This window comes from Schistocerca cancellata, chromosome 1 (genome assembly GCF_023864275.1).
Source record: "Schistocerca cancellata isolate TAMUIC-IGC-003103 chromosome 1, iqSchCanc2.1, whole genome shotgun sequence".
Taxonomy (NCBI): Eukaryota; Metazoa; Arthropoda; class Insecta; order Orthoptera; family Acrididae; genus Schistocerca; species Schistocerca cancellata.
In genome coordinates, this window is record NC_064626.1 from 320,414,499 (window position 1) to 320,429,582 (window position 15,084).

The window sequence follows — 15,084 nt, forward strand, 5'->3', positions numbered from 1 at the left end:
GGCTGTGCATTAACAGTGGCCTTGAAAGAGCTGCAGCTGACTTGACAGATTCTTTATGATCACTAAGGGCATAGCCAATTCACTTGAGAGAATTGGTTTAATCAGTCCCAATGACATTAAGTGATCCAGTTTCATGTTAACCTGGTGGTATAAACCTGCTGGCACCAGCCATGCCCAAAAAAAAGTGAGGTCGGATAAAGAGTTAGTTGGTGATGTGTATCTGAAATTGTTTGTAACCATGGAGCAAACAGATGGAAAAACATGGAACACAAGTAATCTGATTTGTGATAAGGCACTTGGTCTGTCACCAGCTGTTTGTTGTTGCTTACCAAACGACACTCGACACATGCTAATGGTGGGGAACCTAGCCTGGTGTACATTGTGAGTTGAGTAGGGACATGGCAGCCCCCATGTTAATTTTTAGGATTAATGGCTCATCCATTACCTGCACTTCAATGAAAAGTTTGTTCTGGCCTGTGGAGGAAGTGGCTGTTGCTATTCCTACTGCCGATAACATGTTTGTCTGCATCAGTTGGGTTGGCTTGTGTGTACTATAAATACCTCTTCTTCCCCCATGTGCTAGGCTCCATTATCTCAGTCATGAATTTATTTTTTTGTTAGTCTACTTTTTATTCCAGTCTTCAATAGGACAAAGGTTAAAAATAAAAGTGAATATTAGGGAGGATTTTAGATGCTACAAGCATTGTTTATTTTTCAGCATAATAATACTCACCATGCTGACTGATATATTTCTCATAGTGGTGTACAAGCTTTGCTATTCTCTCTTGAAAAGAAGGTTGCAGTCATTCTTTCAAACCACCTTATCATAATACCTTCAGTTCCATTCTTGAGATAAAACATCATCAGTTCAACCATATTCTCTTATCTGGAAAAAGCAGAATGTTATTCGGTAATCAGTCCCAGTGTAATCATTGAAGTTGTTGAAATGATACAGCATTATGTAGCTGGGTGTTGCTGTATAATAGAATGACATCTGGTGACAGTCTTCAGTTCTACTGTTGCATGATCTTGTGGAGCATTCTGTGATGTGTCTGATGCTTTGTGATTCTCTACAGTAGTGTCATGTAGATTGTTATATTATCCCACTTGTGTAAAAACCTGTGCACATCTGCCATGTCGGGTCCTAATTCTGTTTGGCAGTGACTATGTTTTGCATGGCAAGTCAAATCCTGGTGGTTTTATGGTGACGTAGGGAATACACTCCCGGAAATGGAAAAAAGAACACATTGACACCGGTGTGTCAGACCCACCATACTTGCTCCGGACACTGCGAGAGGGCTGTACAAGCAATGATCACACGCACGGCACAGCGGACACACCAGGAACCGCGGTGTTGGCCGTCGAATGGCGCTAGCTGCACAGCATTTGTGCACCGCCGCCGTCAGTGTCAGCCAGTTTGCCGTGGCATACGGAGCTCCATCGCAGTCTTTAACACTGGTAGCATGCCGCGACAGCGTGGACGTGAACCGTATGTGCAGTTGACGGACTTTGAGCGAGGGCGTATAGTGGGCATGCGGGAGGCCGGGTGGACGTACCGCCGAATTGCTCAACACGTGGGGCGTGAGGTCTCCACAGTACATCGATGTTGTCGCCAGTGGTCGGCGGAAGGTGCACGTGCCCGTTGACCTGGGACCGGACCGCAGCGACGCACGGATGCACGCCAAGACCGTAGGATCCTACGCAGTGCCGTAGGGGACCGCACCGCCACTTCCCAGCAAATTAGGGACACTGTTGCTCCTGCAGTATCGGCGAGGACCATTCGCAACCGTCTTCATGAAGCTGGGCTACGGTCCCGCACACCGTTAGGCCGTCTTCCGCTCACGCCCCAACATCGTGCAGCCCGCCTCCAGTGGTGTCGCGACAGGCGTGAATGGAGGGACGAATGGAGACGTGTCTTCTTCAGCAATGAGAGTCGCTTCTGCCTTGGTGCCAATGATGGTCGTATGCGTGTTTGGCGCCGGGCAGGTGAGCGCCACAATCAGGACTGCATACGACCGAGGCACACAGGGCCAACACCCGGCATCATGGTGTGGGGAGCGATCTCCTACACTGGCCGTACACCACTGGTGATCGTCGAGGGGTCACTGAATAGTGCACGGTACATCCAAACCGTCATCGAATCCATCGTTCTACCATTCCTAGACCGGCAAGGGAACTTGCTGTTCCAACAGGACAATGCACGTCCGCATGTATCCCGTGCCACCCAACGTGCTCTAGAAGGTGTAAGTCAACTACCCTGGCCAGCAAGATCTCCGGATCTGTCCCCCATTGAGCATGTTTGGGACTGGATGAAGCGTCGTCTCACGCGGTCTGCACGTCCAGCACGAACGCTGGTCCAACTGAGGCGCCAAGTGGAAATGGCATGGCAAGCCGTTCCACAGGACTACATCCAGCATCTCTACGATCGTCTCCATGGGAGAATAGCAGCCTGCATTGCTGCGAAAGGTGGATATACACTGTACTAGTGCCGACATTGTGCATGCTCTGTTGCCTGTGTCTATGTGCCTGTGGTTCTGTCAGTGTGATCATGTGATGTATCTGACCCCAGGAATGTGTCAATAAAGTTTCCCCTTCCTGGGACAATGAATTCACGGTGTTCTTATTTCAATTTCCAGGAGTGTATTATTACACACATCAAAAAAAGTTTTGCATCATCCCGGTTCCCAGAAGTCCCACATATAGACATTGACTGTGGGTATTGTACTACAGAAACAGTCCCTTTGACTGTTCAGAGATGTCACTAAACCCACCCAAAGATGTAAACAACCATACATGAGCAGCACTTATTAGACGGAGGGGGTTCGACAGCCAGTCAGTTCCAGTCATTCCACCAGGAAGGAGGTACACGGCTCGTGTTGTCTTTAGCTCAACCATGCCTAGATGGTCAATACCGCAGTTTGATTGCACCAATATTGTTACTTTGTGCTAGGAAGGGCTCTCAGCAATGTTGTTCGGACATGGAGGAGATACAGAGAGAGACAGAAACTGTTGATGACATGCCTTGCTAAGGCCACCCAAGGGTTACTACTGGAGTGGATGACCACTACCTACGGATTATGGCTCAGAGGAACCCTGACAGCAACGCCATGTTGAATAATGCTCTTCATGCAGCCACAGGACAATGTTGTGTTATGACTCAAACTGTGCGCAATAGGGTGCATGATGCGCAACTTCACTCCCAATGTCCACAGTGAGGTCCAGCTTTGCAACCATGACACCATGCAGTGCAGTACAGATGGGCCCAACAACATGCCGAATGGACCGCTCAGGATTGTCGTCACATTCTCTTCACCGATGAGTGTCGCATATGCCTTCAACCAGACAATCGTTGGAGACATGTTTGGAAGAAACCCAGTCAGGCTGAATGCCTTAGACACACTGACCACGAGTGCAGCAAGGTGGAGGTTCCCTGATGTTTTGGGGTGGCATTATGTGGGGCCTGCGTATGCCGTTGGTGGTCATGGAAGGTGCCATAACAGCTGTACAATATGTGAATGCCATCCTCCGATCGATAGTGCAACCATATTGGCAGCATATTGGCGAGGCATTCGTCTTCACAGATGACTATTCACGTCCCCATCATGCACATCTTGTGAATGACTTCCTTCAGGACAGTGACATCACTCGACTAGAGTGGCCAGCATGTTCTCCAGACATGAACCCTATCAAAACATGCCTGGGATAGATTGAAAAGGGCTGTTTATGGATGATGTGATCCACCAACTACTCTGAAGGATCAATGCCAAATCACCGTTGAGGAGTGGGACAATCTGGACCAACAGTGCCGAGATGAACTTGTGGATAGTATGCCATGACGAATACAGGCATGCATCAATGCAAGAGGACGTACTACTAGGTACTAAAGGTTCCGGTGCGTGTGGCAATCTGGACCACCACCTCTCAGGAGCTTGCTGTATGGTGGTACTACATGCAACGTGTGGTTTTCATGAGCAATAAAAAGGGGCGGAAACGATGTTTATGTTGATCTCTGTCCCAATTTTCTGTACAGCTTTCGGAACTCTTGGAACTGCGGTTATCAAGTCAGTTCGTAAGCCCAAATTGGGACACAATATTCAGCAACTGAGAAGACAAGATCCAGAACACAGGGATGTATGGTGGGTGCCAATGCTCCCCAGGTTATACTGTATAGCTTTTGGATGGTGATGTCTCTTTTGTCTTGTTTTCAGCTCTTCGACTGTTTATGTTAGATGCTCTCTGAATGATAGAGTTTTATCAAGGGTACTTCAGTCTTTTATTGTAAGTGTAGTGTTTTCACACTGTATTTTAAGTTTTCTTGTAGCAAGTTTATTATTTAGAGGGAAGTAGGCAAACTCCCTTTTGGTGGCATTTGGCTGCAGTCTCCATTTGCAAAAGTACTTCCTTATTACTTCTAGGTCCTCTGTTAGGGTTTCTTCTTACTGTTCAGTTGCATGGGTCTTTGGCTTCTTCCTCTCTGCCTGTGAAATGGTAACACTAGTGGAAGTTAAAAACAAATAGCTATTAATTTATAATAAATATTGACTTATGGTTGTGTGCATTCATTTACTGTAATAGCTGCTGCTTTATGAGAAACAGTTGTGGAGAAGTCATTCTTTGTGTCAGTCCAAAATGTCAAATGACACAGTTATTTTAACTGAATCCTACTTTTGAACATTTGCACCACATCCACAATGCAAGTGCAGGTGCTCCAAAGCATGCTTTTTCAGGGTAAACATTCTGCTATCCTCTGTATTGCTTCATACCTCTCTTTATTCACAAGTGCATTCCAAATGTTTCCTATGCAAGCTTATGTGCAACTCCTGCATAGAATTATGAATTCTAAATCAGAAGTTCAAGATATCTGCTCTAGTACAAAATTCAGAATATGATTTTAGTTTTAATTGATACATTTAGATATTTAGAGCATGATAGCCATATTTACTATTGTTTTTTGAGTTTTTATAGGTTGACCTTTAAAATATTTCCTCAGGTTTTACACAGTTTCTTGCAAGAGATGTTCAGGACACATTTCCTCAGCTAATGGACAATGGCTTAAGAATGCTCCTGCAGCTGCTAACAAGCTGGAAAAATGCCCTGACACCAAACACACTAGCTCTGGTCCGCACTACAAAGGAAGGGTGTTCAGGAACTGAAGTAACACGGGTAGGAATTCGTGACTTAGGTGGTGGAGCAAAGAAGACAGAACATGGGGTAAGGAGAATAACACAACCATTAATTTTTCTTAAAAACTGTAAGTACTGTCACTTGTATAATTGGTTATTATTTTAACTTTAAAATATCTGACACATAATCTACAGGTATATTTTTAGGGGCACTTCTGTTTCAATGTCAGACAAGACACCCATTGGTAAAAGCCATCTACATTTTCTGCACATTACTGTATAGTAAAGAACTAGGAAAGAAAATACAATTAGCCATGTGACAACATATGAATACACAGAAATAAAAACTAGTAGAGGTGTGAATTTCCAGTACTGGAAAGTTCTTTCTGCAGGAAAAGATTGAGCAAAGTTTTAGAGTTCTTGAGACTTGTAAAGTTTTTATGATAGGGAAAAGTCACCTGCGTTCCAATGTTAAGTGCAATTTCAGCCGACTAAGACAGTTTGTAACCTAGCAATGAAATGTTATCATCTGATGAAATTTGTAAACTAGGAAATGATGCATTGCCTTGAAGCCAGTCACTTAGAAGCTGTAGACCGTAAAAAACAAATTGTAGACCAAATTATGGTTGATAGAGATTAGAGCTTTTCAATTCCACCATACCTTTTTAACCTGAATGCAAAAGTATTTTTTTAATGTCCTACATATGGAAAGTTAGGACACAAGCATATTCAGGGTGGTCAGAAGTGGTCTGAAAAGCTTGTAAAGGCCTTGCAGGGTAGTTTGTGCAGAGAAATAATTGTTAAGAAACTAATTCAATATGAAGCACCATTTCCAAATTAGTTAGTATTGAAGTTAGCCAATCAGGCCACGGTGCACAGAAATTCAAGTGACCTGCCAGAGATTGTATTGTGGAACATGTTCTTTGTTTGATTTAAAAAAGAACTGAACAAGAGAGCGATACAAAAATTGGACGTAGGGCAGTAGTAGGGATCAAACCTGAGCTAAAGACTAAATGGTCTCGTACACTATCATCTACAACAACTGACACTAAGTGTATCTGACTGGCTGCTTGAACTTGCATATTGATTGGCCCGATTGGCTAAATTAAATACTAATTAATTCAGAAATGGCACAATATATTGAATTTTTTTTTCTAAACAGCTATTTCTCAGCTGAACCTACCCTGCAGCAAAGCTTTTCTGACTGTTACTGACCACCTTGAATATCAGTGTCCTAAACATCTGTCACACTGTTCGATAAACGTTGGTACTTAACACTTTCATGTTTCATGTAGGTCATGTTTGATATCTTTCATTTTTGAGATACATCTATTTACATTTTAAATGCATTATGACATTGAGATTTGATACATTTTTATTAATGTAACAGTACACATTGTAGCGGGACTATGAATTTCGCCGCACTACGCTCGTTCACTCAGACATAAATTATACCATCGCAGCGGTATGAGCACTCGACGGCAGAGAAAATACTAAAATTGTAACTCTTTTTTTTTCTATCCGTTTCTTTATTGTCTCCCGAGAGCAGAAGCTTAATGCAGACGTGATCTGATTAAGACGAAAAAACTTATTAATGTGTAGACATTGTGGAAGTTGTTATGAAATTCGGAGGATGGAGAGAAGCAACTAAAATAAATTGCATTTAATATCAAGATGGTTTTGTGTACATTAGAAATTCCTGGACAATGAAACTTATTGCAAGATTTCGGAGCAGACTTTTCACGCAGAAATGAAGTAGGAGATTTTTGAAGACCTGGACGCCACACGAAAGAAGACATGTTAACCTGGTAAAGAATGAACTCTTATCTACGCCATTTCCCCCTGTTAGTTACATTTGTTATTCTCTGTCTTTTTTCAAATAATTTTTGTAGTGGAAATTGGTTTGACGTTTGCTCAGAAACGCCACAAGGACCACCCCAGCAATAGCCTTTCTGAATCATGAAGTCCAATAACTTTTCTGTAATACGAAGTCTGATTTGCATTTCATTCTTTCCTTTTTTCACGGTCATTTACGATTTTAAAACCCCTTTTTATTCACCATTTCTTCCCACCATTTTCAACCTTTTCTTTTCTTTTATTTTCTTCTCTTTTTTTTTCTTTTTTATTAACCACTACAACATTTAATTATAAAGTGCTTCTTTTATCGAGTTCTCATTACACTAAACATATTTCCCACTAAATAGTGATTTTTAGTGCATAAAACTATCCTGTTCTGAATTACTGTTAACAGAGAAAATATGCTTCTAGGTACGCCACTGTAAAACAAATACTGTGCAATAGACATTTTATTTTATTTGTATTATAAAGTATGTTGTGTATAATTTTAGGAAATCCTAGTAACCCTTTGTGCTCTTTTCCACAGAAGGCAGAACCAGTATCAAATGTTTTCCACATGGTAGAGGGCTTTGCATTGGTGATGCTGTGCAATTGTCGTTTATATCCAAGACGCTTGGCAGTACATATACTGAAAGAAGTGAAAGCATTACTGAAGTGCCTTGGTTGTGCAGATGATGACCAGCCTGTGATAGATGTTATTGATCAGTGCTGCCCACAGGTTCTGGAAAAATGTTTAAGTATGCTACCTCCAGCAGAAAAGGCAGCAGCGCTCTCGATATCAAATATTGATTTACAGTGGATAGCAGATCGTAATTCTTGTGCATGGACAGCAGGTTAGTGCTAATGTGTATAGTAATGGCACTCTCAATTTGATTACATTGATTTACATTTGTTGACAGATCACAATACTTGTGCATGGAAGTTAGTAATAATGTATATAATATAACTTCATAACATCAGAATATTGGCTATTCTGCCATATATAGTGACTTATCAGTCCTTGAGATTTTGATTTGCTTTGCATGTCAACATAAGAATAAGTTTTGTCACAATCTAAAATATGACACACAATGATACTTTCCACAGATAATGAATTTTGCCAGTGTCAACTACTCATCATTCAATTGTATTTAAACATGGATGATTTGTTAAGCAGGGAATAACAGTGTTACAGTCACTAAAAGGCTCTTTAATTTATACATCCAGTTAGCAGAATATGGGCATGTTAGTGCTTGGATTCGACAGTTTCAATGAAGTATCTTTCATGAAAGAGTGAATGTTGCCGCACTCCGTATTTGAGGCTTAGATATTTAGTGTTTATTCTGCTAGAAACAAGTGTTACAATGAAAATTGACATAGTATCAATTTTGTGCTGTGTGAAAACATGTAATTTTCGAAGAAAGAACTTCAAGATTTGACTTTAATTATATGAACCATACTGTACATCTTGTGTTTTTATTTTCATTGGTTTCAGCTATCTTCAACTTTTGTTTTCTGCATTCTAGACTTAAAATCATTTTAGGGCACCATAGCATTCAATAATTTGCAAAGAATGATCAATAACTTATCTCCTTAACAATATTAGAGAAAGAAAGTTGCTACTCACCCTATAGCGGAGATGCTGAGTCGCAGATAGGCACAACAAAAATATTCACACTATCTTTTGACCATTAAGACCTTTTTCAACAATACACACACACACACACACACACACACACACACACACACACACACACACACAACTGCAGTCTCAGGCAACTGAAACCACACTGTGAGCAGCAGCACTAGTGCATGATGGGAGTGGTGACTGGGGCTGGGGGTAAGGAGGAGGATGGGGTGGGGAGGGGGAGAGTCAGTATGGTGGGGGTGGTGAACAGTGAAGTGCTGTAGTTTAGACGGAGGGCAGGAGAGAGGGGGTCCGAGGGGGGAAGTAGCGGAAAGGAAAGAAATAAAAAGACTGGGTGTGGCGGTGAAATGACAGCTGTTTGGTGCTGGAAAACTTAGTTAGTCACTGTCCTCACATGTTGACAAAGGCCTTAATGGCGGAAAGCTATAAATGTGTGAATCTTTTTGTTGTGCCTATCAGTGACTCAGCATCTCCGCTATATGCTGAGTAGCAACTTTCCTTCTCTAATATTGTTACATTCCATCCTGGATTTTCCATTGTTTGGTTTATCTCCTTAAATTGTTGCAGCCATCTGAAGATGAGCATGTGTTTGAAACCAGAAATGGCAAGGAACTATAAACAATTTAATTATTTCAGTAATTGGTAGGTAATTTAGTACATACAAAACAGAAATATATTGCCATGTTTTTATACAAAAACACGTAGAGTAGATATGAAACTGTACTGTGTTAAGTTATTGGTAGCAGCCTAACAACCCAGATTTTATACTATAATCATCATTTTTTACATTCTGAACTTATAACAGATACTGTAAAACACACACACACACACACACACACACACACACACACACGGACTCTTAAGAGCCCAATTACAAGAAATGCAATGTACTTATAGTGTCATCAAACAAACAGAAAGAAATTAGTAGTCCTCTGTAGTATGTCAAACACTTGTGCATCCAGAAATGTTCCTGAAGGCAAAATGCCACGTATCTTAAAAAGAGAAAGTACACGTTTATTTTTTATGGAGAACTCTGAAGAAGACACTTTTGGCGTAACTAAAATAGAAACAGAAATGTAATTTGCACATTCTAAATAATAATAATTTATGTGGTTGTGTGTCCAACGGCGTTGTTTCTTTCTATACATATATCTTCATTTTGTGAATTTACCTGTATTCCTGGAATATGTAGGAGTTAGGTTGATCCAGAATTACAGTTGCAAAATAATTTTGATATGACTAATGTGTATGTTTTACAACAGGTTTACAGGATGAAAATAACATTAAGGCATCCTCTTTAAATTTAAACGGTGCTGATCCATGGGCTACATGCTTATTTGGGTTCATGGAAAGAGGGCGTGTACTTACTACATGTCCAACAGCTGTAATGCATTCATGGCCATTTGTGTTTGGAAGAGTCAATACACTTTTCACAGTTATAGACCCAACGTAAGTACGGTGTGTGTGTGTGTGTGTGTGTGTGTGTGTGTGTGTGTGTGTGTGTAAGCACTTTGCATTCTGCTTACACAATGAACTTAGTTCCAATATGATGGATGTAGTGGAATTAAGGGAAAGGCTTAAACTAATCATAAATCAGGTTCTGGAGAAGTACGTGCTGGGTAAGCAGATTAAGAACAGAAAAGACCCACTGAGGTTTAACAACTAAATTTGCGAAATGCTGAGGACTATGTAAATATTGGTGGGCAAAAATTAGTATAAATTCATGTGTCTATAAAAATACTGATGCACGAAACTTCAGTGGCTTCCATCATCATACCTTATTGAAAGATTTTGGTGAGAATCTGAGAAATTTCTGGTCCTAAGTAAAATCCCTAAGTGGATTGAAGACTTACTGTCAGTCACTTATCAACCAGCCTGGTGTAGAAGGCAGCAAAATGAAAATGAAGTTTTAAATTTCATATTTGAGGAATCATACACAAGAAGGATTATATAGACATACTGTTGTTTGACTGTCAAACAGACTCCCGTATGGAGAAGCTAATAATGAGGATTCCTGTTAAAGTGAAGCTACTGAAAGATTTGAAAGCAAATAAGTCATTAGGTCCAGATGGAAACCAAATTTGATTTTACAGGGAGTACTCTGTGACATTGACCCCTTACTTAGCCTGCATTTATTGCAAGTCCCTCGCCCAGCAAAAAGTCCCAAGCAGCTGAAAGAAAGCACATGTGACTCATGTATATAGTAATAAATAAATAAATAATAAATAAATAAATAAAAAATAAATAAATAAATAATAAATAAATAAATAAATAAATAATTAGTTAACACAGGTGATTAGGAAAACTTATTGTGTAATGTTCGAATACAGTATTAGTGACATGTTGCTTAAAACAGTCACATTGATTACACATTAAGTGCCACATCAGTCATTGGTGACTGACAATGAGCTTTCTGTTCAGGCCACATCAGTAAACTTTCCATTTAGGTCATGTCAGCTATCAGTGACTGACAGTGTAAAATACATATCAAACTAAAAAAATTACATCTGTGTGGCATCAATTGCCTGAGACTGCAGTGTGAGTTGAGAGAGAGAGAGAGAGAGAGAGAGAGAGAGAGAGAGAGAGAGAGAGTGTGTGTGTGTGTGTGTGTGTGTGTGTGTGTGTGTCGTCATCTATTTTTGATTAAGGCCGTACTGGCCAAAAGCTTTGTTTGTGACAGTCATTTTGTTGTGCATGTCTGCAACTCAGCATCTGTGCTATATGGTGAGCAGCAACTGTCCTTTTCACAATATTGTTGAAAAATACATTGTTTAAAATTATATTGTGTTAAGTAATTACTTAAAATGTATTTAACATTTACTTAATATTTTTATTAGATGATTATATCATTAATGTCAGTAAAAGTAATTGATTTCCTGACCAAAAAGTTTCAATGAATTTATTGAAACGTGATAAACATAAAAGGGTTCACAGGTACCATAAAATATGGTAAGTTCCTTAGTAAATTTTATGGCCATTTGTTTTTAAAATTGTTTCACATTTTCTTCGTAGCATAGTTTACAATATCTTGGATCTCAGCAGTTTGTGAGGTGGATGGGTAATTTCTTCTTGAATGCGGTGATACTGGTAACCTTCTTGGTGATATTTTTATATAAAAAGTGAACATTCAGAATCAGGGTTTTCAGTAAAAGCTCAAAGGCTAACTTTCTATACCATTTAATAGATCTACATAGTGGATTACTATTGATATTCACTTAGTCAGATAAGTCGACAGCTGTCTTTCCTCTGTTGTAGTTGATTACAATTTGTGATTTAATGTTGGGTTCTCATCAGATGTTAAAGTTTACCATTTCTGATGAGTGCTTTGTTGACAGAAGTAATATGTCATGATTATCTTTCCATTTTAATATGGTTATTTGGTTATTCCTTTCTTATTCTCCTTTGCAGTAACATATTTTACTTTTTCGGAACTACTTGCTGTGGAGTTCCCCATTGATTTGAATGTAATGTTCTTAGTAAATGAATATTTTTGATTCATTTGGCCACCATTTCTGTAGTTGTTGGTATACAGCATGTGTCCCTTACAGAGTAAACTTCTATAAAGAGAGATTACAATTTCAGTGGTATAGTATTTTCATTTTGCAAAGTTTTCCCAGTATATACGTGAATGGCACACATGTAACCAGAGTGGCAGCACAACACAAATATTAAAATATTTTCATTCCATATTTGTGGCATTTTTGTTTTAAATCTTGTCCAAATATAGTGTGACCATGAAATGGAATCAGAGCTGCATTGTTATGTATATCTTCTAATGAAATGTAGTATGTTTTAAAATTTATATCCAAAGTGTTTATAAGTGGTTGTATTTTGGACAAATTTTTGGAACCGTTAGTCTTTTTGCTATTTGCAAAATGTATCACTCCCAGTAATATTTCACATAGGTTTCTGTACATGATTTTTTTCAGAATTCTTTGTATATGTACAGGAGTATGGGCTGATATAACTGTAAGGATGGTAATCTGATTATCCCATCCATAGAATTAGCCCAGAAAATTATTTTATTTCATTTTTGTTTTTCACTGTCCATTTTCCCAAGTGCTGGGAGCATCCACCTTCTCATTACTGCAAGGCATATAAGTTTGTTTGTTAAGCAATTTCTTCAAACAGTTTTTCCAGAACATTTAGTTCATAGCAGTTTTGTATTGCTACATTTGATATTATATTCAAATTTTTAATTTTAATCCCAGGGCAGGTAAAAAGTATAAACTTTGATTGATCACCTCTTGGATCATGCTGTTCTTCAATATTCACCTCCTCTTCCTCTGATGATGAGAACACAACCCTCAGCAACATTTTTTGGCACAAATAATTTCACCACCATTTCTTGTATTGTCATTTTCATGTTTATGTATTTAAAAAGAGACAGATGGTTGTCTACACCAGACCAAGGACTTCCGAGAACTGACTGAGTATAAATGTCAAACAGTTCCACAGTGTTCTACTGTTATGTCGTAATTTACACAGATCTCAGGCAGCAAACTAATTTCTATGAAATCCTATCTAGTGGGCTAAATGATAACCATGACAAAACAGACTTGCCACTCAACATATTGAATGAATGTCAATAAGCGTTTCATTTTAAATCTAATTATCTTCTACCACGATAAGAAACAAAGGCCCTAACATATTTACACATCTGCATTGAGTAAGTGTTGATGTACCATTGAACTTCTAAGGCATGCAGGTGGACTAATGTGAGTTTTCTCATGGGATCATGTAGCAGTCAACATGTTAAATGTCTTGGCGTAACATTGCAAAGTGATATGAAATTGAATGAGCATGAATGGTTGGTAGCAGAGAAGGTGAATGGTCAACTTCGATTTATTGGGAGAATATTAGGAAAGTATAGCTCATCTATAAGGATGAGCATGTATGGAACACTAGTGTGATCCATTCGTGAGTACTACTCAAGTGTTTGGGACCACCACCAAGTTGGATTCCATGCAGATATTATGGAGACACTTCGATAGCTCAAATGGAAATCTCTGCAGGGAAGACTATGTTCTTTTCGTGAAACGCTATTGAGAAAATTTAGAGAACTGGCATTTGCACTGGCAGCAGAATATTTCTACTCCCACCATTGTGTGTCTTTCATAAGGACCATGAAGACAAGACAAGACAGGTTAAGGGCTTGTGCTAAGGCATACAGTCAGTCATTTTTCCCATGCTCCAGTTGCAGAACAGGAAAGGGTATGACTAGTAGTGGTACAAGACAACTTCCACCATTCACTATATACTGGCAAAAAACTTAGCACTAATTATGGGATAGTGGTATCTTGGGAACAGAAATTTCTGCTCTGGTATTTAAGATTATGGAAATAGAACAGTACTTAAATGGAGGCAACGAGAGCACTTTTCATGTACACAGTGAGAGGTTAAAACTGTTGACAAAATAATTACATTGGAAAAGAACAAACAAACAAATATGGGAAAATGAAATAACAATTTAAAGAATACACTAGGAGTAAGTGGAGGAGGAAGAAATACTGGCACTACACCTGTGAGAAGCAGTCTAACTAGTGGATTGATCTGATCTATAGTGAGAAGTGATCTCAAATGGAACGGGTGGGAAGGACATGAAAGAAGAAAGGGAAAAGGATGATAGGAGGTAATAATATGGTGACAGATGTGGTTCCACAGAGGTGGATAAAAGCAATGTGAGGCAGAGTGTTGTTTCCCCGTCACGTGTTTGTAAGGCGACTTGACTGTAACACCATGAGTAGGGAACACAGTGTGGCAGATCTGTCAGTCTGATGTGATCTGAGTTATTTTTTATCATTGTTCTTCAAATATGGTTGCCTTTTCTTTTGTTTTCACGGTCTGGCTACTCCGTACCATGGCAGTGTGTGAACTTATTCTTCTTGACTTCGTCTCCAGGCAGGGTAATGCTATAAGAGTGTGTCTCACTATTTCCAGCTACTGAATGATGAGCACATCTTCAGTGATAATCTGCTTAATTGCTTCAACTATTTACACCAGTGGTGAAAACAGATCCAGTTATCAATAACTCATAACTTCAAATACATTATTCAATGCGTCTGATCACATTAAGCTCAACTTAAGTTCTAAGTAGATCAAACAATAGAAAATCCAGAAATCCAGGATGGAATGTAATGATATTAAGAAAAGGAAAGTGGCCACTCACCCTATTTCAAAGATATTGAGTGGCAGATAGGCATAACGAAAAGATGTCACAAATAAAAGCATTCGGCCAGGAAAGCCTTTGTGAAGAATAGACTACAGATACACAGACACACACTCATACAAATACAACTCGCACACACAGAACTGCAGTCTGAGGCAACTGAGGCCTCGATTGTTTTGATACTGCAGTCGTGTGTGTGAGTTCCATTTGCATGAGAGTGTGTTTGTGTGTGCATCTGTAGTCTGCTTTTCACAAAGGCCTTACTGGCCAAATGCTATTATTTGTGACATCTTTTCATTATGCCTATC

At 39.4% G+C, this 15,084-nt stretch overlaps 1 protein-coding gene across 2 annotated transcripts in view; it reads left to right on the top strand.

The window, feature by feature from the left end:
- Nucleotides 1-15,084, top strand: part of LOC126173067 (protein furry) — a 1,238,628-nt gene that overhangs the window by 79,128 nt on the left and 1,144,416 nt on the right. For both annotated transcript variants that reach the window (XM_049920928.1, XM_049920929.1), the window contains 3 exons: nt 4,991-5,211; nt 7,507-7,813; nt 9,870-10,056. In XM_049920928.1, the coding sequence (XP_049776885.1) occupies nt 4,991-5,211; nt 7,507-7,813; nt 9,870-10,056 (715 nt within the window). The remainder of the gene's footprint in view (nt 1-4,990; nt 5,212-7,506; nt 7,814-9,869; nt 10,057-15,084) is intronic.